Below are 18,063 nucleotides of genomic sequence, written 5' to 3' on the forward strand. Positions count from 1 at the left end.
GCCGCCGACTTCATGGACGCGGCCCCCGCCAATCCCATGGACGCGGCCCATGCCGCCGACTTCATGGACGCGGCCCATGCCGCCGACTTCATGGACGCGGCCCATGCCGCCGACTTCATGGACGCGGCTGTCGCCAATCCCATGGACGCGGCCCATGCCGCCAGGCCGCTCCCGCAGCCCCTGCCGCCCCCGCCGCCCTCAGTGATCAGCAGGTTGTGCAGTTGTCTACGGTGAGTGGGTCCCCCTGTCTTACACTGTAAATCCAGGGTGTCCATCAGCTGTTCGACCTAAGGTGCCTGGCCCGACCCTAGAATCTGTGCGACTTAAGGCCTCACATCACAGTTAAGCTCCTTTGCAGGACTTGTGTGATTCCCTGGAGGAAGATCAAGAATGTCAGTTCTCAGTTCAAGAACTTACGAGCTAAATAAAATGACAAACAGTGAAATGACTTATTCGCCACAATATCTTAAGGAGCTATTGAAATCACACTTTCAAAACAGAGTGGTGTTCACTGATTTCGACGGCAAGAACAGTGTGTTTTGTTTTTTGGAAAAAATCAGATCAATTAGTGTATGACAAGTGGCTTTCATCAAGAAAAATTGAAGATGACGACTCAATTCGAATTGTAAAGGCAGCAGCTAAAATTCTTCGAGAAAAAATTAGATCCGAGCCATTTGACATGGACTCCTACATCATCGGTGGTTCCCTCGACGACAAGGTGCTTGTGCCAGATATGCTGCGTGTATTTCTGCGAGATTTAATGTCATCTCGGGAAACCACCGTTCAATTGGAAAGGTCTCTCGAAACACTGGCGCAGGCTTTGATCCAAACCTGTCGGCCTCGTTCCTACATTTCACAAATCCTTCTGCACGTGGCTGTTTACCTGCATCAAAAAGTCGACAGCAAGCTTGCCATCGACGTGCTTCACAATTTGGGATTGTGCTCAAGTTATGGCGAAACAAGACGGCTTGTCATCTCTCTACTCAACTCTGCTGAACCCGAAAACAAGGTGACCGCAGGGTTTATCCAGATTTGCGTGGGATAATGCCGACCACCAAACGAAAACTGAAAACTCTCACTGGCCATGGAACTTTCCACAACATGGGAGGTATTCAATGTACTGCACCTAAATCAGCAAATCAAACTATTATCAAAAGTAAGGCAAAGCGTTAAAAAAATCTTGTGTTATTTCTTAAAATTAGCATTTCATTGTATTTTCTATTTATCAATTGGCTTATTTATTTCTATTTAACAGTTCCACGCATGAAGGGAAAGCTAGCTGTTGACGTTAGTAAGGGACGTGCACCAATTCTCCCGTATGCTAAGGCGGCAAATGTTGGCCTAAAAACCCTGACACTTGAGCATGTTAATGTTCAGAGGATGACCAACGCCATGCTGAAAGCCATAAGGAAGGATTTGGTTTGGATTAGCGGTTGCTGTCTCCCATCTAGACTTGACAGACCATTGGTACGATTTATTTTAATAAAAATTTTCTTCTCATATTTAACAGTATTAAATTTATTAATTTTCTTATTTTTCGTATTTTTATTTACAGACTGCTATACTTGGATACAGTGGATTCATGGAAATCGCGCACACACTTAGTGGCCCCTGTGATGTATCCGGTGTGGACGTGCTTCCGTTTATCAACTTGGACCCAACAGACAGGAGCTGCGTCTACTCTGCACTGAGATTCGCTCTCTTGCAGTGTGATGAGCAGCGGCAGAAGTCGTGCATCGCAACCTTAGATCTTCCTCTCTACATGAAAGCTGTGGATATTACCCTTACAAGCGAGGAGCTGGAGAACGTCATTGTCATCTTAGGCGGTTTCCACATGGCTATGTCTTTCCTTGGATGTATTGGTGCCGTGTACGCAGGCAGTGGCCTGGACGACCTCTTCAGCACCGTGTACGCCAAGAACAGCGTACCACACATAATGGGTGGCCATGCCTATGCGGGGAGCGTAAGGGCAAATGGTTTGGCACAGCACGCTATCGGAAAACTGATACTCCAGGAAATAATAACTGCTAACCCGGGGCTGGGAGATGAAATTGCCTTGCTGTACGAGGAGATTATGCAGAAAAATCAACCCCTGGAAAATCTCCTGAATTCAAGTGCTTTGGATAGCCTACTTAATCTGTTCACAGAAAAGTGTGCACAGTTATCCGAGAAAGACAGGACCTCAAAGTTGTGGGTCGAGTACTTCAGAATGGTAAGTTTTTAAATACCCACAACATTTTGCTGTTTCTTCGCTAGTATTCGCGGAAAAGAATATGGTAAATTAAATATTTTAGTTTGCAGATGGAGGTTTTCAGGCTCTTCACGCAGTCATTACGTACTGGTGATTGGGAGTTGTACTTGGACTCGATGAGAGCAATGCTGCCGTATTTCCACGCTGCAAACCATTTCCCTTACGCCAAAGGCACTCACATTTACCTGCAACAAATGGACAGGCTGGAAACTATGATGGATCCAATGGACTTTGAAATGTATACAAAGTAAGTGTTGAATCTTATACATCCTTAACAAATCCTTACCGTTTTTGTTTTTTTAAATATAATGACTTATATGTATTTTTATTATAGACGTGGATTCTTCGTGGTTCGTCACACAGACCGCTTTTTTAAATGTGTTCCTATGGACTACACCATAGAGACGAAACTGATGAGACACCTGAAAACGTGCGGTCTCACTCGTGGGCGAGGGAAAGCACGATTGCACAGTTTGTCGCAGCATTTCCTCTTCTCGTTCCCATGAATAGCCACATTAAAGAATTTTGCGGTGTGCGGAGTCAGACTTCTGAACAGCACGTTGAGCTTCGGCCAAGCAGGCAGGCCAGAGATAAACGCCACTTGGATAAGTACGACGAATGGTTAGCGGCTCACCCACCCTTTGCAGAGCGTCCTGCTGACATGCTAGTCTCGCTTTCAACCGGCGCTGTTCGACGGGTCCTACGAGAAGAATACGATCTCGCCGCGCCGAACCAGACAAGTACTATCTCGCTGCGACAAACCAGAAGAGTACGATCTCGCCGCGACGCTCCAGAAGCGTACGAACTCATTTCGCCGCGGCGCGTGCACTCGGAGCTTTAGACGCCTCTTACTCGTCGCAGGCATGTCGCAGCAGTTTGGGCGGCATCTCATTTTAATCCCTATTGTTTTGCCATTAAAATGGAATATCGCCCAAACTGCTGCGACATGCCTGCGACGAGTAAGTGGCGTCTAAAGCTCCGAGTGCACGCGCCGCGGCGAAATGAGTTCGTACGCTTCTGGAGCGTCGCGGCGAGATCGTACTCTTCTGGTTTGTCGCGGCGAGATCGTACTTGTCTGGTTCGGCGCGGCGAGATCGTATTCTTCTCGTAGGACCCGTCGTGTTGCTGACAGAACTATCAACTGCGATCAGGCGTGGGAAGTCGGCCTTAAGTCAGTGAGAGACATGGAAGAAAAGGGTGGAAACTTTGCTGAACTCAAACTCACTAAGAAGAACAAAGTGAAGTCTTTTGCAACCATGAGCCACAACATCACTCTTGGCGGCGAGGAGGTGACTATTAACCCGTACCAACTTCTCCACAGAATAGTGTGTGCTTTGGATGCAGACAATGGAAAACTTGTGGATTTTTTGGAGTACGAGCTGGCCCTAAGGCCCCCAAGTCTTTTCGACGAAGTCTCTATGAGGAAAACTGAGAAAGCAGCACTTGCAGCAAAATGCCCCCCAGGTGATGATGTTCCTCATGGCGCTAAATTTGTAGTTGACGGTGGCATGCTTTTACGCGCCATTGTATGGCCCCGACCAGCTACGCACTCGGAGGTATGTTTGGCGTACCGAGACCATGCTGTCAAACGTTACAAGTCAGACGCCACTATTGTATTTGATGGATACGAAGGTGCAGAGATGTCAACAAAGGCCGAAGAGCAGCGTCGGAGATCGGCCGGCAAAACATCCCCCAAGATTTTGAACCTGCAGCCCCACCAATATACCTGTACAGCGCAAGCCAACTTCTTAGGAAACGGTGAAAACAAAACTTCACTTATCCGTATGATGACGCCGAGTTTTGAGAGTGCTGGGATGACAGTTATCCAGGATGAAGGGGATGCTGATCAGTTGGTCGTGGAAACTGCATTGCGGCTAGCATCGTCAGGCTCCACAGTTGTAGTGTCAGCAAATGGCACGGATATCTTTGCTATGCTTATCCAGACATGTCCAGTCAGGAGCAAAGTGCACCTCCTAATGCCTGGTGTGGGTGGCAAGGCATCAAAGGTATTCAATATAAAAGACGTCCAGAAAAGTCTTCTAGGCATCAGAGAAGCTATGTTGTTGACACATGCATTTTCGGGAGGCGACACAACATCAGCCTTTTACGGCAAAGGGAAATCGTCGCTCCTCGGCCTCCTAGAAAAAAACCCTGAAATGCTGCAAGAAGTTATGCTTTTCCATCAACCGAATGGAGATGAGAAAAGGCTTGTAGAACTTGGTGAAAAGATTATCATAAATATGTACAATGGGGCAAAACGCGAAAATCTGAAAGACGTACGGTACGCCCTTTATGTTAAAAAAGTTAACAACAAAAACAGCAAGAAGGAGATGAAATTAAAAACCCTGCCTCCAACATCACCATCTGCCCGAGAACACACCCTTCGTGTGTACCACCAGGTTGGTTGTAAATTTTATATAGTCTATAGACCTGCAACTTAAACAAATTTCAATGTGAAAGACAACGTTATTATTTTTCAGGTTCAAAGTTGGTATGGCCGGAAATTGGACCCTACAAAATTCGGTTGGGAAAAAAAATCAACAGATTAGTACCAGTTACTTCTAAACAGCCTCCCGCTCCGGAGAGACTTCTAAAACTTGTGAGCTGTGGCTGCACTAAAGGCTGCAACGCAGGCTGTAGCTGCCGCCGTGATGGTATTCCCCGCCGCTCGTATTGTTCGGGTTGCCAAGGAGACTGTCTCAACTGCTCTACTGTCGACATGGAGGACAACACCGACGATGAAAGTGTGGATGATCCACAAATGTAAAAGTAAGATATTTTTGTTCACATGGACAGTTTAAAATGAATTTTATATCACCTGGAACTTACTTAAAATAGTGGCATTCATTTCAGGTACCCCAACTAGTCAGCTTGTAAAGTGTGTGTTAAATTTTTCCAATTTTTAACATTTATGTATTTATATATTTTATTTGTATTTTATAAAACATAGTTTATACTGCTATAATACATTTAACCTGGCAAGGACAGAAATTTTGTTGTGTGATGGCCAGCAATAGCGCAAAACCCTCACCTTACCGTTCAGCGCGCGCGCGTACTCACACACGCACGCGCGCGTACTCACACACGCGCGCGCACGCACACACACACACACACACACACACACACACACCACCTCTACCACTCACCACCCCTACCACTCACCACCTCTCACCATTACACATCTTCTTGAGACTTTCACAAAAATTCCTCTCTTTTGCTGCTTTTGGTAAAAATTTGACGAAATTTTCCGTTTTTTTTCGAAAATATAGGTCCTATTGCATGATGAATTCCAATATACTTATTTTTTGACCTACCAGTGGTATAAGAAAGCATTACCTGCCATTTAAAATGTCTTCAAACGATTTCTAACGTAATTTCAATTTTCACTAAATTACCTAAAATTAGCAAAATGTTTTACAGTGTCCCGCAAAAATGCCAATGCAGGGATTTTCGGGGATTTTTGATATGATGTTAGGGAAGGTCTAATGAGTCGAAAACCGAACTACATAGGCAAGACCCGCAACCGCGACATGACCCGGAGGAATGTTGATGACAGGGGCAAGAGCCATGGTGACAGAAGAGTACAAAGACGTGAGCGCGGGAACAGGACAGCAGCACACATCAACAAGTAAACAAACAACAGCAACTTGTAGCAGACGCCGGTCAAAAGGATCCGATGCAAGTGCAGAAGAAGAAACAAGCAGGCCCGCCCTTCCGCCAAACGGAGTTGCCAGCTCCACTTCGCTGCGCCGGCAACTCCGTTCGGCAGGGGCCGGGCCTGCTTGGCCTGCCGGCGGCGATGGTCGGGCCTTCGGCCCGACCATTTCAGTCTCGCGATTTACTGAAGTGCATAATCAAATAAATAATGTGACCGGTAAATTACTTTGCATATTTGAGTAAACTAAAGCGTTCGGCGGGGGGCCTGCGGCCCTAGAGATTTCCTCCTTGGAAATGACAAAAGACTGTAACGGGGCAACACCGTGACTACACCCCACCCTTCTGCTTTGCTTAGAAAAAAAAAAAAAGAACCCGCGCAGTTTTTAGATTGTACATTGTTTGTCAAAGAGTCTTATAACTTGTCTTTTTGCCATTGTTTTCAATGTATCGCACCTCTGTGGCCGAAACAGTGAAAGATACGGCAAATTCGAGGGTTATTGCCGATTCAGAATGTGTTATTTTAGGGGGGGGTACTTTCTCGGACATTTTTCGATTGGACGCCTCCTTGTACGTCTTTATGTGCAACGTGGTCATTTTCGCCGTATTTTCGTCGGGAAAAGCACTCTAGCGCCCAAACGGTGCAAGATAGAGTTAAACGGACAAAATTTTCGCCCAAAGGGCTCTACTTTCACGAGTTACCCCTAAGGAGACCATAAAAAAATATTTGATTTTCTACTTTTTGGACCAACCCCTATTTCTTTGTTACCCCCTTTCACCCCCTTAGGGGTGGTTGCCAGGATTTGCACCAAGCGTTTCGTTGTCCAGAAGTGACCCCTAAGATACCCTGAAATTTGTAGACCTCTAGCTCATCTCCTTCCTCTTACACGGACGACGGACGGACGGACGGACGGACAGACAGACACGAGAGCGGTTGCATAAGCCCGCTTTAATGCTTTTTTAAAAGCAGAAGGGCGGGCTAAAAAACAACAAAAGGGTGGTGCGGGGCCCCCGCTAGTGTGTTGCTGTGGAGTGCAAGTATTGTTTGTGCAGTCTGAAGTTCTTCATTCTTCAAGTGTGAATGCAGTTTTGTGAGGATTTGTTACCTATCCAACGATGCAGACATGATGAACATCAAGGCACTCACAGAAGGCTCACATGGGAGTGCAAGGACAAGCTCAAGAAGCCCGAGTCGTAAACTACACTTTCAATTCCTTTCATAAACTCCACAAACTCCACAGATCTGAATATGGAGAACAAGCCATAGGAAGCCTAAGAAGGCTGCAAAGCCCAAGAACGCAACAGCCAAGTCAGGAGTCGAACCCGAGTCCCCGGGGTGAGAAGCTACATTGCTGCCTGCTTCACCACCGCACCACACCGCAGACCGGTGTGATCGAAGTGAGTGACTAGCACCCAGGATAGACCTATTTAGCAAACGGTTGCTAATGGTTACCCCAGGGCCAATCCAAGAGCAGCAAGACTCGACCATTCCAGCAGAAACATCAAGTGACAGCAGCCAAGGACACTCAACAAGGACTCAAGACCAGTTCCAGATAACGTGAAGCTAAGTATTTTAAAAGACTCAGAGGTTAAAAGTGATAAGATAGGTTGGTTAGACACTGGTGTCAGATAGTTGAATAGTTATGTTAGGAGTCACCCAGACAGGTTGAATCCCAAAGTGTACAACTTCAGTATGAAGTTCAACTCAAATACTGCACAGGAAAACATTTGTTTCAGCGAATCACCACTCCTTTTGGAGCACGGAATCATCACAATCCTCCAGAGATGCCCAGGAGTCTTCAAGGAAACAACGATCTCAACAAGATTTAATCAAAATATAATCAGACGGATCTCCCGAGTCTGACTCTGTGAACAGGAACCGCTTTTACCGCCAATTCCAAGTGTAATGGTCTGAACATAAGTCAAGGCTACTCTGATAATGTCAGAGAGGAGTTGAAGTCAAACTTTCTTTTTGTTTGCACACTAAGTATGGACTAGTACGGTTGAATAACCCGTAGGTTCAGTACAAGGTGGAAGTTTCAGATTATCAACAGTTTATTAGCTTTAGAAATTTGTAAAGTGTCATGGCAAGGGGGTGCGCGTAAAGAGGGGGGCTGTTTAAAGAGGGAGTAATGTAGTATTATGAGGTTTCATTAAACCTCTCATAGAAAACCATAACCTAAGCTGCCGACTTATTCCGAGGAGCGCTCTGTCTCGGGCGCGGGGGTGGTGGAGGCCTCGCGCGGGTCAGGCCGCAGCGGACGGGTCATGTACTGGTCGGGCTACCTAGCTCGGCCGGCTGCCGGCCTTCGGCTCAGCTTGTGCTTGTGGCTTTTGCCAGCAGAGTGTGCTAGCAGCAGCAAGCAAGAAGTTTGAGCGGACGGACCGTGGCGACTTGGCGGAAAGCGAAAGTCTGTACATTCGTGGTACTTCTGGAGCTAAGTCTCGACCTCCATTCTTTCTCGACCATTCGACCCAATTCGACCAACTTTCATTTCTGTGCTCAATATGGGTAAGTCAAAATATTACTGATCTTAAGTTAGCCGATTTATCTCCTGTTGGCTTTATGTCTGTAAGGACTCAAAAACAGTAACATAACCTCACCATATGGGCTTTGTGATTGTCTGCTCTGTTATTGACGTTGGAAAACAGATTGTCTTTGGTCTTTTCTCCACATTTCTGTCGGTGGCCTCACTCTGACAATTACACCATGCTCGTTGTCCTGTGCTGGTATTCTTGAATTAAATTTGTTTTCCAGTATAAATGTATTATAATATTTGGTTTGTTATTTTAGCTCGCCCCTCTGATGACCAGTGGAATACTCTAATCGACCTAATTGCCATGGACAAGGAAATTTTGCATGGGCAGTTTCTTGCCCCTGGAGGCGTGCAACGAACCCACCAGAAGTGGGAGGATATTGCTGCCATTGTGAACAGTGTGCCTGGTGCCACAGTGACAAAAGATGGAGAACAATGGAGATTGGTAAGAATTCTCTTCTTTACTGAATGTGCCTTTGTTATTATTATCATGAGAATTATTATTTCTATGGTTGTCTTTCAGGCCTGGGTTGGTTTAAGAAGCAGGGCACGAACCAGTCTACGAAACATGTCGGCATACAGGAATGGTACAGGTGGGGGCCCAGATGTGGATGTAGCGGGTCTGGCAATCAGCAAGCTATACAAAAGGGTCCTCGGTTTAACAGGAATAACTGCTGCTGTGGGCAGCAGATGCCCTTGACCGTTAAAGGTCAGGCTCCCTTTTAAATGTGAAAGTTCTTTCCTTCCCACAACATTTTGCATCGTAAATAAGTAATCTCTGTATACCTTTTCAGATTCAACTAGAGAGGCAGCAACAGCAACAGGTTGCACCTCAACTAGAGAGGCAGCAACAGCAACAGATTGCACCTCAACTAGAGAGGCAGCAACAGGTTGCACCCCCCATAGTTCCTGATGCAGACTTGCTCCTCAATCAATTCATTCAGGGTAACATTCCGAATAATAATAATCTACATTTGCAATTCGAGGTTGGAGTGGGAGAAGCCGGGGTATAATTTTGTGCTACTTCCATGTATTTTGTGTTGTTACAATACGTCTACTGTACAGTTTCATTTGCAGATTCATGGCAATGCATTGGATGAGGAAGAGGTTGGTGCAGTGTCTCTAGATGTGAGTGTAATAGTAGTAAAAGGAGTTGTGCCTGCCTTCAACCTTTTGTTAGTTTTTAAATATACAATAATTTTACAGATTCCTGTCAATGTGAAGACAGTGGAGAAGCTTCAAGTTGTTTGGTTTGAAAAGGATTCCTCACCAACAGTCATCAACCATTCAGATGTAAGTTGGCTTCCCTCAAGTTTTTGTTGTGATGATCTTGTTAAGGGGGTTAAAGAGTGTTTGAGTGGGTCTTCTGCATAATTTAGGATAAAAGTTGATATTGACCTCAAATTAACAGCATTTTACAAGAAAAATATTCATGGTACGTTATTGAGGGGAAAAAAAAGACAGGGTGTTAATCAAAAAAAATGTTTTAGACCCCTGTGTCAATCTATAACCCTTTTGACTACACTGGAAAAACTACAAAAAAAGGGCTAGTCATATTAGTTTTTCCAGTGAATGCTTCTAAGAAATCTTAGTGGAGCTTTCTTAGTTTATTTTAACCCCAGGAATCTTGCGTGCAAACTTTAAAGCTAAAAAATTGAATTGATGAAAGTGACAAACTACTATGTACACTTTATATTAGCCTTGGTACCTGCCAGTATGCAGTTAAGACTGTTCAAACATCTGTATTTTTTTCTTTGCAGACTCCTGACTCAGTCGCTTATCATGTCCAAAAAGGTAATGTGTAAGGTTTAAATCTGAAACTCATTGTTATTTGTGAGACTGTATTTTTATACATCTTTCGCTTTTCAGGTGAAATCTTCAGAACATAAATTTCTTCAGAACTGCGTCGCACCCTCAAACTCAATTTGGAAGTGCTTCTCAAAGTTATGCAATCAGCACTTCTTCTGGAGTAGATTATCTCGTATTTAGATCTATGCAAGCCCTGAAACGTCTTTAGGAAAGATCTAGCTCTACTCCCTTCAATTTTGGCTTTGACCCTTTCCTATCCATTTAGAACTGACAATGTTTAATAGGCTCATTGATTTTTTATCTTAATGTTTATTTGTAAGGCTATATTTTTAAATTGTGACCTATTTTAAGTTTACTTCTGTGGATTTGAAGTCATTGACAAGTCAATTTAGCTTGACTTGTTTTTTTGTTAATTATCTAACAAGAGTAATTCTTTCAATGCTTGTGGCTCTTTGTTTATTTTGTTTGTCATTTAAGTTCTTTCAAGTATGCTACAAGTTCAATTAGTTGCCATTTTCAGGTAGATTATCTTGTGTTTAGATCTGTGTATTGTTGCGTGGCTCTTCGTTTATTTTGTTTGTCACTTATATTTATTCTTTCAAGTATGCCACAAGTTCCAAGTTGCCATTTCGAGGTAGATTATCTTGTGTTTAGATGTGTATTATTGCAGCTCTTTTGTTTGTCACTTATATTCTGATTTAATTCTTTCAAGTATGCCACAAGTTCTAAGTTGCCATTTTCAGGTAGATTATCTTCTGTTTAGATCTGTGTATTATTGCCATTTTCAGGTATGAATAAAAGTAGATAATGAAAAACTTTTCATTTATATTGACATCAAACTTTGGTGGAATTAGCATGCAAAGCATGCAACGTTTACATATCTTGTTACAGATTACTTTAACACACATGAGTTACATTTAACAGGATAAAATCAAATTTACATGTTTTCACAAATTGGGCAACCATTTTCTACACAACACACTTCATACAAAGCATTAACAATATTGTTATGAGCATGTCTTTGATTGGCAAAATTTATTTAAAATTGCTGTTCTTGCTGACCTAGCCGATAAACATCGAAGGGCATTTCAGGTGGTGGTTCTACTTCAGCCCCATGATCAACATTATTTTCTATTAAAGGAGCGGGTGGATCAACCCTGTTCCCATTACAAAAGTTGTGCAAAACGCAGCAGGCATTTATCATTTGGCCTGCATATGCTGCATCTTTGTAATTTATACAACGATCAGAACAAAGCAACCTCCACCTACTCTTAAGGACACCGATACACCTCTCAACAACATTTCTGGCACGGCAGTGAACCTGGGTGTAAATAAATTCTGGTGTTCCAGGTGATGCATTTATGACTGGTACATGGAGCCATGGAGCGGTGAAATAACCATTATCACCTAGACAGGAAATTAACATACAAGCAAAGGTTATAGCGACCTGATGATAGAAAATTATCTTGAGAAAGGTATGAATTGGGTAATGAACTTACCCAGCAACCAGCACCTATCATTCCAGTAAGCTTGTTCCACTACTTGTCGCGCAGGTGATGCCTGCCAAATCAAGTTGTCAGTCACAGACCCAGGCAATCTAGCATCAACATTTATGATATTGAGAGCTGCATAACAAATCTGCAAACACGACATAAAGTCACTGTTGCTGAAAGAAACTAAAGGCTTATTTGCTAGTATTGAAGGAGAGTTTTTTTTTTAACAATCAAATTTGAAAGTGAGCAGTTTCATTATCCGCTACCTGTCTTAGGCCATTCAAGTTTAAAAAAAGTATCACTACTGAAATATATAAGAACTACTTTGGCACAGAGTGTTAAATAAAATTATAGTTTTGAAAACACAGGTAGACTAAAGAATTAAAATAAACATGTTTCCTATTAATTGATCTGAACATTTCTCTGAACTTTATATTGCAAGAGATATAAATGCAAATGTTTGTAAATTGTCAAATTTAATAATAATGCATTAGAATTGTAGTATCACTAATTTCTTTTGTGGCACTATTTTTTTTATGTAATAACCATAAGACACCATTAATATATACAACATAAGACTAAGCAGGGCAAGGGGCAAGGCAAAGTATTCTCACTATTTGAGTGTTGAGTGCTAGGAATCCTTTTCTGCTGTAAAATGCCTGTCTCTCCTGATCCCTTTTAAGATAGGAAAGCCTTATCATTGTTCCGTCAATTACTCCAAGAACCCGAGGCATGCCCAACTGCTCATTTCTGGAGTCACAAAAATTAAATATTCAGCACCTCCGTTCAAGCACCAGGAAACTCTTTATTATCTGAGGGGAAATACCAACCTGCGTATTACTACTGCTCTTTCCTCAGGAGTAACAGGAAATTTTATACAGCGAGTAAGGACATCAGGATGATTTAGTGCAAGGGTGATTTCCTTGATACACCTGCTCACAGTTGCCTGACACACAGAGACATCGATTGAGCGCCCTAAAATTCTCTGGTATGATCCACATGCATACAGAGAGAGTGTCATGAGGACCTGTTTAGAAGTTAAAATTTAACAGCATCAGGATATTTAATTAAAATTAAAGCAACAAGAGAGTGATCTATTTACAAACCTTCCTTACAGGGAACTCATCTAAGTGTTAGTCCCCGATTTTGTTCCGCCTTGGGGGTTTTGTAGGGTGAACGTATACAAAACGATTGGCAATGAAAATTCGTGCCCAATTTCATATTTAATTTTATAGGGGAAATCCACTTTCTCCAAAAAATGACTAAAAAAAGCATTTTTTCTGAAAAATTCAAAAATTATCCACAGCTTATGTATTCAGTTTTAAAAAGTCGATTTAAGGCCAAATACAAATACAAACTCTCGGTCATTTTTGGTTTTTTCAGAAAAAATGCTTTTTTTAGTCATTTCTGGAGAAAATGGATGTCCCCTATAAATACGAATATGAAATTGGGCACGAATTTTCAGTGCCAATCGTTTCGAATACGGTCACTTTACAAAACCTCCAAGGCGGAACAAAATCGGGGACTAACACTAAGATGAGTTCCCTTAGTAGAGAAATCTGATGTGGGTTTCTGTGTTGAGGAACATAATCCCTTAAGTAATTAGGGAGTGCTACAACATGGTGTTGGGGCATCCGGTACAGTTTGACAAACTCCGGAACTGTCATATCAAGAGGGTTGTTCCTATCCCTTATGGCAAAGCGCTCATGAAGTTGAAGATTCAATCTTCTTCGGTGCTCCATGACCACATCCAGAGGCCGATTTCCAAAGTAGTTATAATCTGGAACACATTGTATCAAGGCTAACGAATTGAAAGAATTCCTCTTGTTTGATAAGGTCTAACTAAGAACATGTCTTTTGGGGTGAAACCAATACGGCTTCCTAATTTTGTGTCCACAAAAATTTTAGAAAAGAATTCATCAATTGTCCTTTATCTTTTCTTGTAAGATCATTGCCATCAAGCAAAAACCAGTAGTCCCAGTGTTAAATAGATACATCATGATCATGAATGAAAGGAGACAAATTTTTCTGATTATAAATCCACTTTAATGGTTGATAAAAAGTGGTGGACCATTACCAAAAAAAACAAGTCCAGCAAAATTGACTTGTCATTGACTTCAAATCCAAAAAAGCAAACTTAAAATAGGTCACAATTTAAAAATATAAGCTTTACAAAATAAACATTTAGATAAAAAATAAATGAGCCTATTAAACATCAGTTCAAAATGGATAGCAAGGGGTCAAAGCCAATTGAAGAAAGTAGAGCTAGATCTTTCCTAAAGACGTTGCAGGGTTCGGAGCACCTCCATCAAAACATCAGTGTTCTCCTTAATTGCTGCATGCAAAAGGACTAAATCCTGGCCCCGATCTGAAAACAAGAAAAAGTAAGAATACAAGTATATTCACACAAATACTATTGTAGTAAGAAAGTCACCAAAAAAGTTAAATATTTGTTACCTCCTCTGACATTGTCCTCGTCGGACCTGTCCAGCCGCCTCTTGCACAGAGGAGCAGGAGCACCAACAGGAGTCTGCAAAGAAAAATACAGACGTATGAACAAAGTTTCAACTGCATACTGAATTGGTGCCAAGTAAGCACACAAATCAAAACAACTTACATCAGAGAGGTCAATGACTGGTGGGGACTCCTTTTCGAACTGGTTGACTTTCTTTGCGGCAGGTGTAAACCCGGATCCCTTGTTGGGAGGAGTATGAAACAGCTGCTCTTTCTTCACATAGACAGGGCTCTGTAAAATTAATGTAGAATTAAAAACAAACAAAAGTGCTGCACGCGAGCAAAACAACTCTTACTATTATGCTCACATCTGACAGCAGAGTCTCTGCATCAACCACCAATTCCTTCACTCCAAGGGCTTCGCCCCAATTGTCCTCACTTATAGCGGTGAGATCGATTATAGGAGGACCTTCATACATCTAAGGAGTGAAACAAAACACAGTTTACGACAAAAATTAAGGAAACAATCATTTGAAATAGACTGTTCCAACAGTGCGCATTTGGAGAAAAAAAGTGAAGGAAATCATGAATAGAACCAGTAGCAAAATATTACTACAATTTCAGTTGTTGGACACTGCAAATGACTTCCAGGACCTAGTCTGTTACTTTCAAAGTTCAGTTTTACTGTATTATGTTTTGATTTCAGTACTGGTTCCAGTCCTGATTTCCTTACTTCTCTAAACGCTGACTCATTACTAGCAATACATCACCTTCGTGCTTGATTGAAACAAGTCTGTCAAAAAGTCCTGTTCAAACGTTCCTCCAGATTCAAGTGCCTGCAGAATAACAAACAGAAATTACGTAACATGTCGAGAGAGGAACACTTCCAAGAGATAACTGATGCTTTTCATCATACCTGAGTTTCATTAAACCAGCTGCACCTGCTGGTACATCTACATCATCATTGTTAGCAGGGTTATCGGTGTTGGGGGCATTAACAGCATTAAGTTGCTCTGCCACATCTCCCCCATTATTATCAATCTGCAATTGAGATGACAATTTGTTTGATAGGTGAAACATTGTTGTGCTACATGAACACATAACAGGCACAACTATTACGTACCTCAGGAACTCCGATCAAATCTAACACTTTCCGGTAGTTCACATTAGTCATCTTCACTTCGTCAAGTGGTGGGATAGGTAGGCTAGAGAGGACGATCGGTTTAACTACTTTGCGGTACGCCGCCCTGGCTCGACTTTTCATACCATTCCAAGCCTGGAAAGAAAATAAGTCATAATCTCCCAGATAAAGACAACAAAAAAATAATTAAAACAGCATTTTAACTTGTTGAAATCATATCTTACAGCTTTCCACTGTTTCCCGTCTTTAATGGCTGTGGCCCCTTCCACAGAATTCACTACGATGGCCAAAGCTGACCATTTCTTGAGCATGCGTGCTTTCCCAGTAGGATGATTACTAAGTCCATTCTTCATCTCATCATCATCTTTAATGAAATCGAATAATGCCCTCCATTGTTCATCAGAGGGGTTTCCGGTATCTGGCGCATAAGTGAGAAAAACACTCCAAATAAAATCATGCTCGTAGCAAATTCAAGTGTTGTGTGCAGGGAATGACAAAAAGAAAAGTTTCATAGAAGTCAGTTTGTTATGTGAAAGTTTTTACCCACCGACAGTACGAGAAAACACGCGTTTAAATCAGAAACTCCTTTAGAGGCAAGGAAATGTTAGGAAATAATGATAATGATTCAGAAGACAAAACATAAGTTTTGATGAGCGCCTGGATGCAGCAGCATCACAGCCACCCGGACGGTGAGGTTAGGTGAACACGTTACTTGCGTCCGCGTCCAACGAGTACGACAGATAAATGTTCATACTAACTTTAACACTAGAACCGCGGCAGGGGTCATTTTGACCCTTTTCGATTTTCAATTATTAATTTCTGTATTTAATTTTTTTCTCGTCGGGTTGAATATTTTTGACATCGTGTAAAATGATAACAAATGTATCGACACAAAGTCTCGAAGCTGTACGACTATTTTTGTGGAAGTTGTGAAAAGATATACCTAAAACCGCGGCAGGGGTCAAAATGACCCCTGCCGCGTTTCGCGTCGAAAATGCTGTTTTGTCTAGATAAATAACACCTAAGAGCATACAGAATAATTAGAGCAAAAAGCATTTAACGTACACATACTTGTTTCCAAGACCATCCGCAGTGATAATTACTCGAAAACTTTCACATTTACGCGCAAAATGCGGCAGGAGTAAAAATGACCCCTCCCGCGGTTCTAGGTATACGAAAATGTCAGCGGTTCTAGTGTTAAGAAAGAATGATTCTAATTGATACTAGTTCATAACGTTTTCAATATACAGAAGTCATATCACGAGCACAACTTCTTTTAGCAAGTACATTTGGACAATGCCGGTACTTCGATAAAAACCATAAAAACGGAGTAAAGTAGATAGAGAGGCGTGTAAGACCAATAATCGTTTAACTCACCCATTTTGTTCAGAAGTGGGCAGAAATCTGCCTGGTATCTGGTAGAAACTGGTAAACTGTTAACACCAAGATGGCGCAAGTCAATGTCCGTTCCGTACATTCAGGCAAGCAACAATGATAGGAGCGACACCGGGTCCGGATACAAAGATCGGGTTTACTTTTCTTGTTCGCTTGTCGTTTGCTGGCCTGATGGCAGAGGCCGGAATCGGCGCCCGAACGGGTCCCACTCCTGAGCGCGCGCCGTGCGCAGTCGGTGTGCGAGAGAGAGGAGACGTGTTAGCCGAAGTCGCCATGGCGATGTGCCGATTCTTGACGAGTGTAGCCGAACAAACGGGACCCGTTTGCACGCCGGGGCCCGCTCGGCTCTGCCTCGCCCGCTGGGCGGCGAGCTGCGCAAGCCGAGCCGAGGAGCCGAGCCCAGGCGGGCCAACTCGCCGAGGGCCAGGGGAGAGGCGGGGGGTCGGGCGGCCCTTCCCCGCGCACTCTCCCTTCCCCTCGCCCTCTCAGCTGTTGACAGGGCAACATCAACACACACACAGATAGACAATAGCTGATGCGGTCATCTCATCATTCAATCCGTTCCGTACACCTGTTCTGTCCTGTCATCTGGAAGCGCAGTAGACGTCAATCTCAATCGTTGCCTTTATTTAAATTTGGGGATAGTTTAGTAGAGCAGTGAAAAGATGGCAGGAGGTAGCGGTAAAAAAGGGGGGAAAACCAATGCCGATCGAGAGAGTGAAAGGGCAGCCATCAAGAAGAAGGTCCTAGACGGGGAACTGAAGCTGAAGGATCCGGATAGATCGAAGACGTCTGAAAGCTGGAAGCGATTCCAGACGGTCGTCTCCAATGATATTGCAGAATTAGACAGTGGCTTCGTTCGCTGCCGTGACTGCGGCGAGTACGAACGATTCACAGGTACGGTAACTTGTAATTATTTTAGTCGAGTCAATATCTCGCGTGTGGTGTGTGTGGTGTGTCGATGCGAGGGCCGCCGGTCGCAGGGGTCACAGCTGCAGCCAGCGGGGCAGCCCGTCGCGGAGGGCACAGCACAGTTGGCTAGGGCGCTGCTGAGGATGATGAGGGCGCACGGGGACGCGGGTGCGAGCCCGCGCGGGGGGGGCGTGTTCACGCGGGCGCGCGGGCCGGGGGCGCGAGTGCGCGCGGGCGCGCGGGCGCGGGGTCGCGGGGTCGTAGGCGTGGGCGCGCGGGGTCGCGGGGACGCGGGCGCGAGCCCACGTGGTGGGCGTGACCACGCGGGCGCGCGGGCCGGGGGCGCGAGCGCGCGCGGGGTCGTGGGCGTGGGCGCGCGGGGTCGCGGGGACACGACACGGGCGCGGTGGGGACTCG

General features: G+C 43.8%; 2 protein-coding genes across 2 annotated transcripts; one reads left to right on the forward strand and one right to left on the reverse strand.

Moving 5' to 3' along the window:
• Window positions 1–8,607: 8,607 nt before the first annotated feature.
• LOC127751412 (uncharacterized) lies at window positions 8,608–9,729 on the forward strand. The gene is made up of 2 exons (XM_052274930.1): window positions 8,608–8,887; window positions 8,966–9,729. Exons 1-2 carry the CDS (start codon window positions 8,669–8,671, stop codon window positions 9,140–9,142), a joined length of 396 nt encoding a protein of 131 aa, XP_052130890.1. The 5' UTR covers window positions 8,608–8,668; the 3' UTR covers window positions 9,143–9,729.
• A 1,561-nt stretch (window positions 9,730–11,290) lies between these two features.
• Window positions 11,291–12,996, reverse strand: LOC127751407 (putative nuclease HARBI1). Its single transcript, XM_052274924.1, has 3 exons — window positions 12,565–12,996; window positions 11,751–11,889; window positions 11,291–11,658 (listed from the first exon to the last, which is right to left on the reverse strand). Exons 1-3 carry the CDS (start codon window positions 12,763–12,765, stop codon window positions 11,291–11,293), a joined length of 708 nt encoding a protein of 235 aa, XP_052130884.1. The 5' UTR covers window positions 12,766–12,996.
• Window positions 12,997–18,063: the final 5,067 nt, after the last annotated feature.

This window comes from Frankliniella occidentalis, unplaced genomic scaffold (genome assembly GCF_000697945.3).
Source record: "Frankliniella occidentalis isolate FOCC.00 unplaced genomic scaffold, Focc_3.1 Scaffold466, whole genome shotgun sequence".
In the NCBI taxonomy this organism is placed as follows: domain Eukaryota; kingdom Metazoa; phylum Arthropoda; class Insecta; order Thysanoptera; family Thripidae; genus Frankliniella; species Frankliniella occidentalis.

Bases quoted from the DNA above. Each gene is read 5' to 3' on its own strand.
- LOC127751412 (XM_052274930.1), top strand. From the start codon at position 8,669: ATGTATTATAATATTTGGTTTGTTATTTTAGCTCGCCCCTCTGATGAC. The intron at 8,888-8,965 runs GTAAGAATTCTC...GTTGTCTTTCAG, and splicing joins ATGGAGAACAATGGAGATTG to GCCTGGGTTGGTTTAAGAAG.
- LOC127751407 (XM_052274924.1), bottom strand. From the start codon at position 12,765: ATGACACTCTCTCTGTATGCATGTGGATCATACCAGAGAATTTTAGGG. The intron at 11,890-12,564 runs CCCCTCAGATAA...TCGTGTTTGCAG, and splicing joins TAATACGCAGGTTGGTATTT to ATTTGTTATGCAGCTCTCAA. The intron at 11,659-11,750 runs GTAAGTTCATTA...TTTCCTGTCTAG, and splicing joins TGATAGGTGCTGGTTGCTGG to GTGATAATGGTTATTTCACC.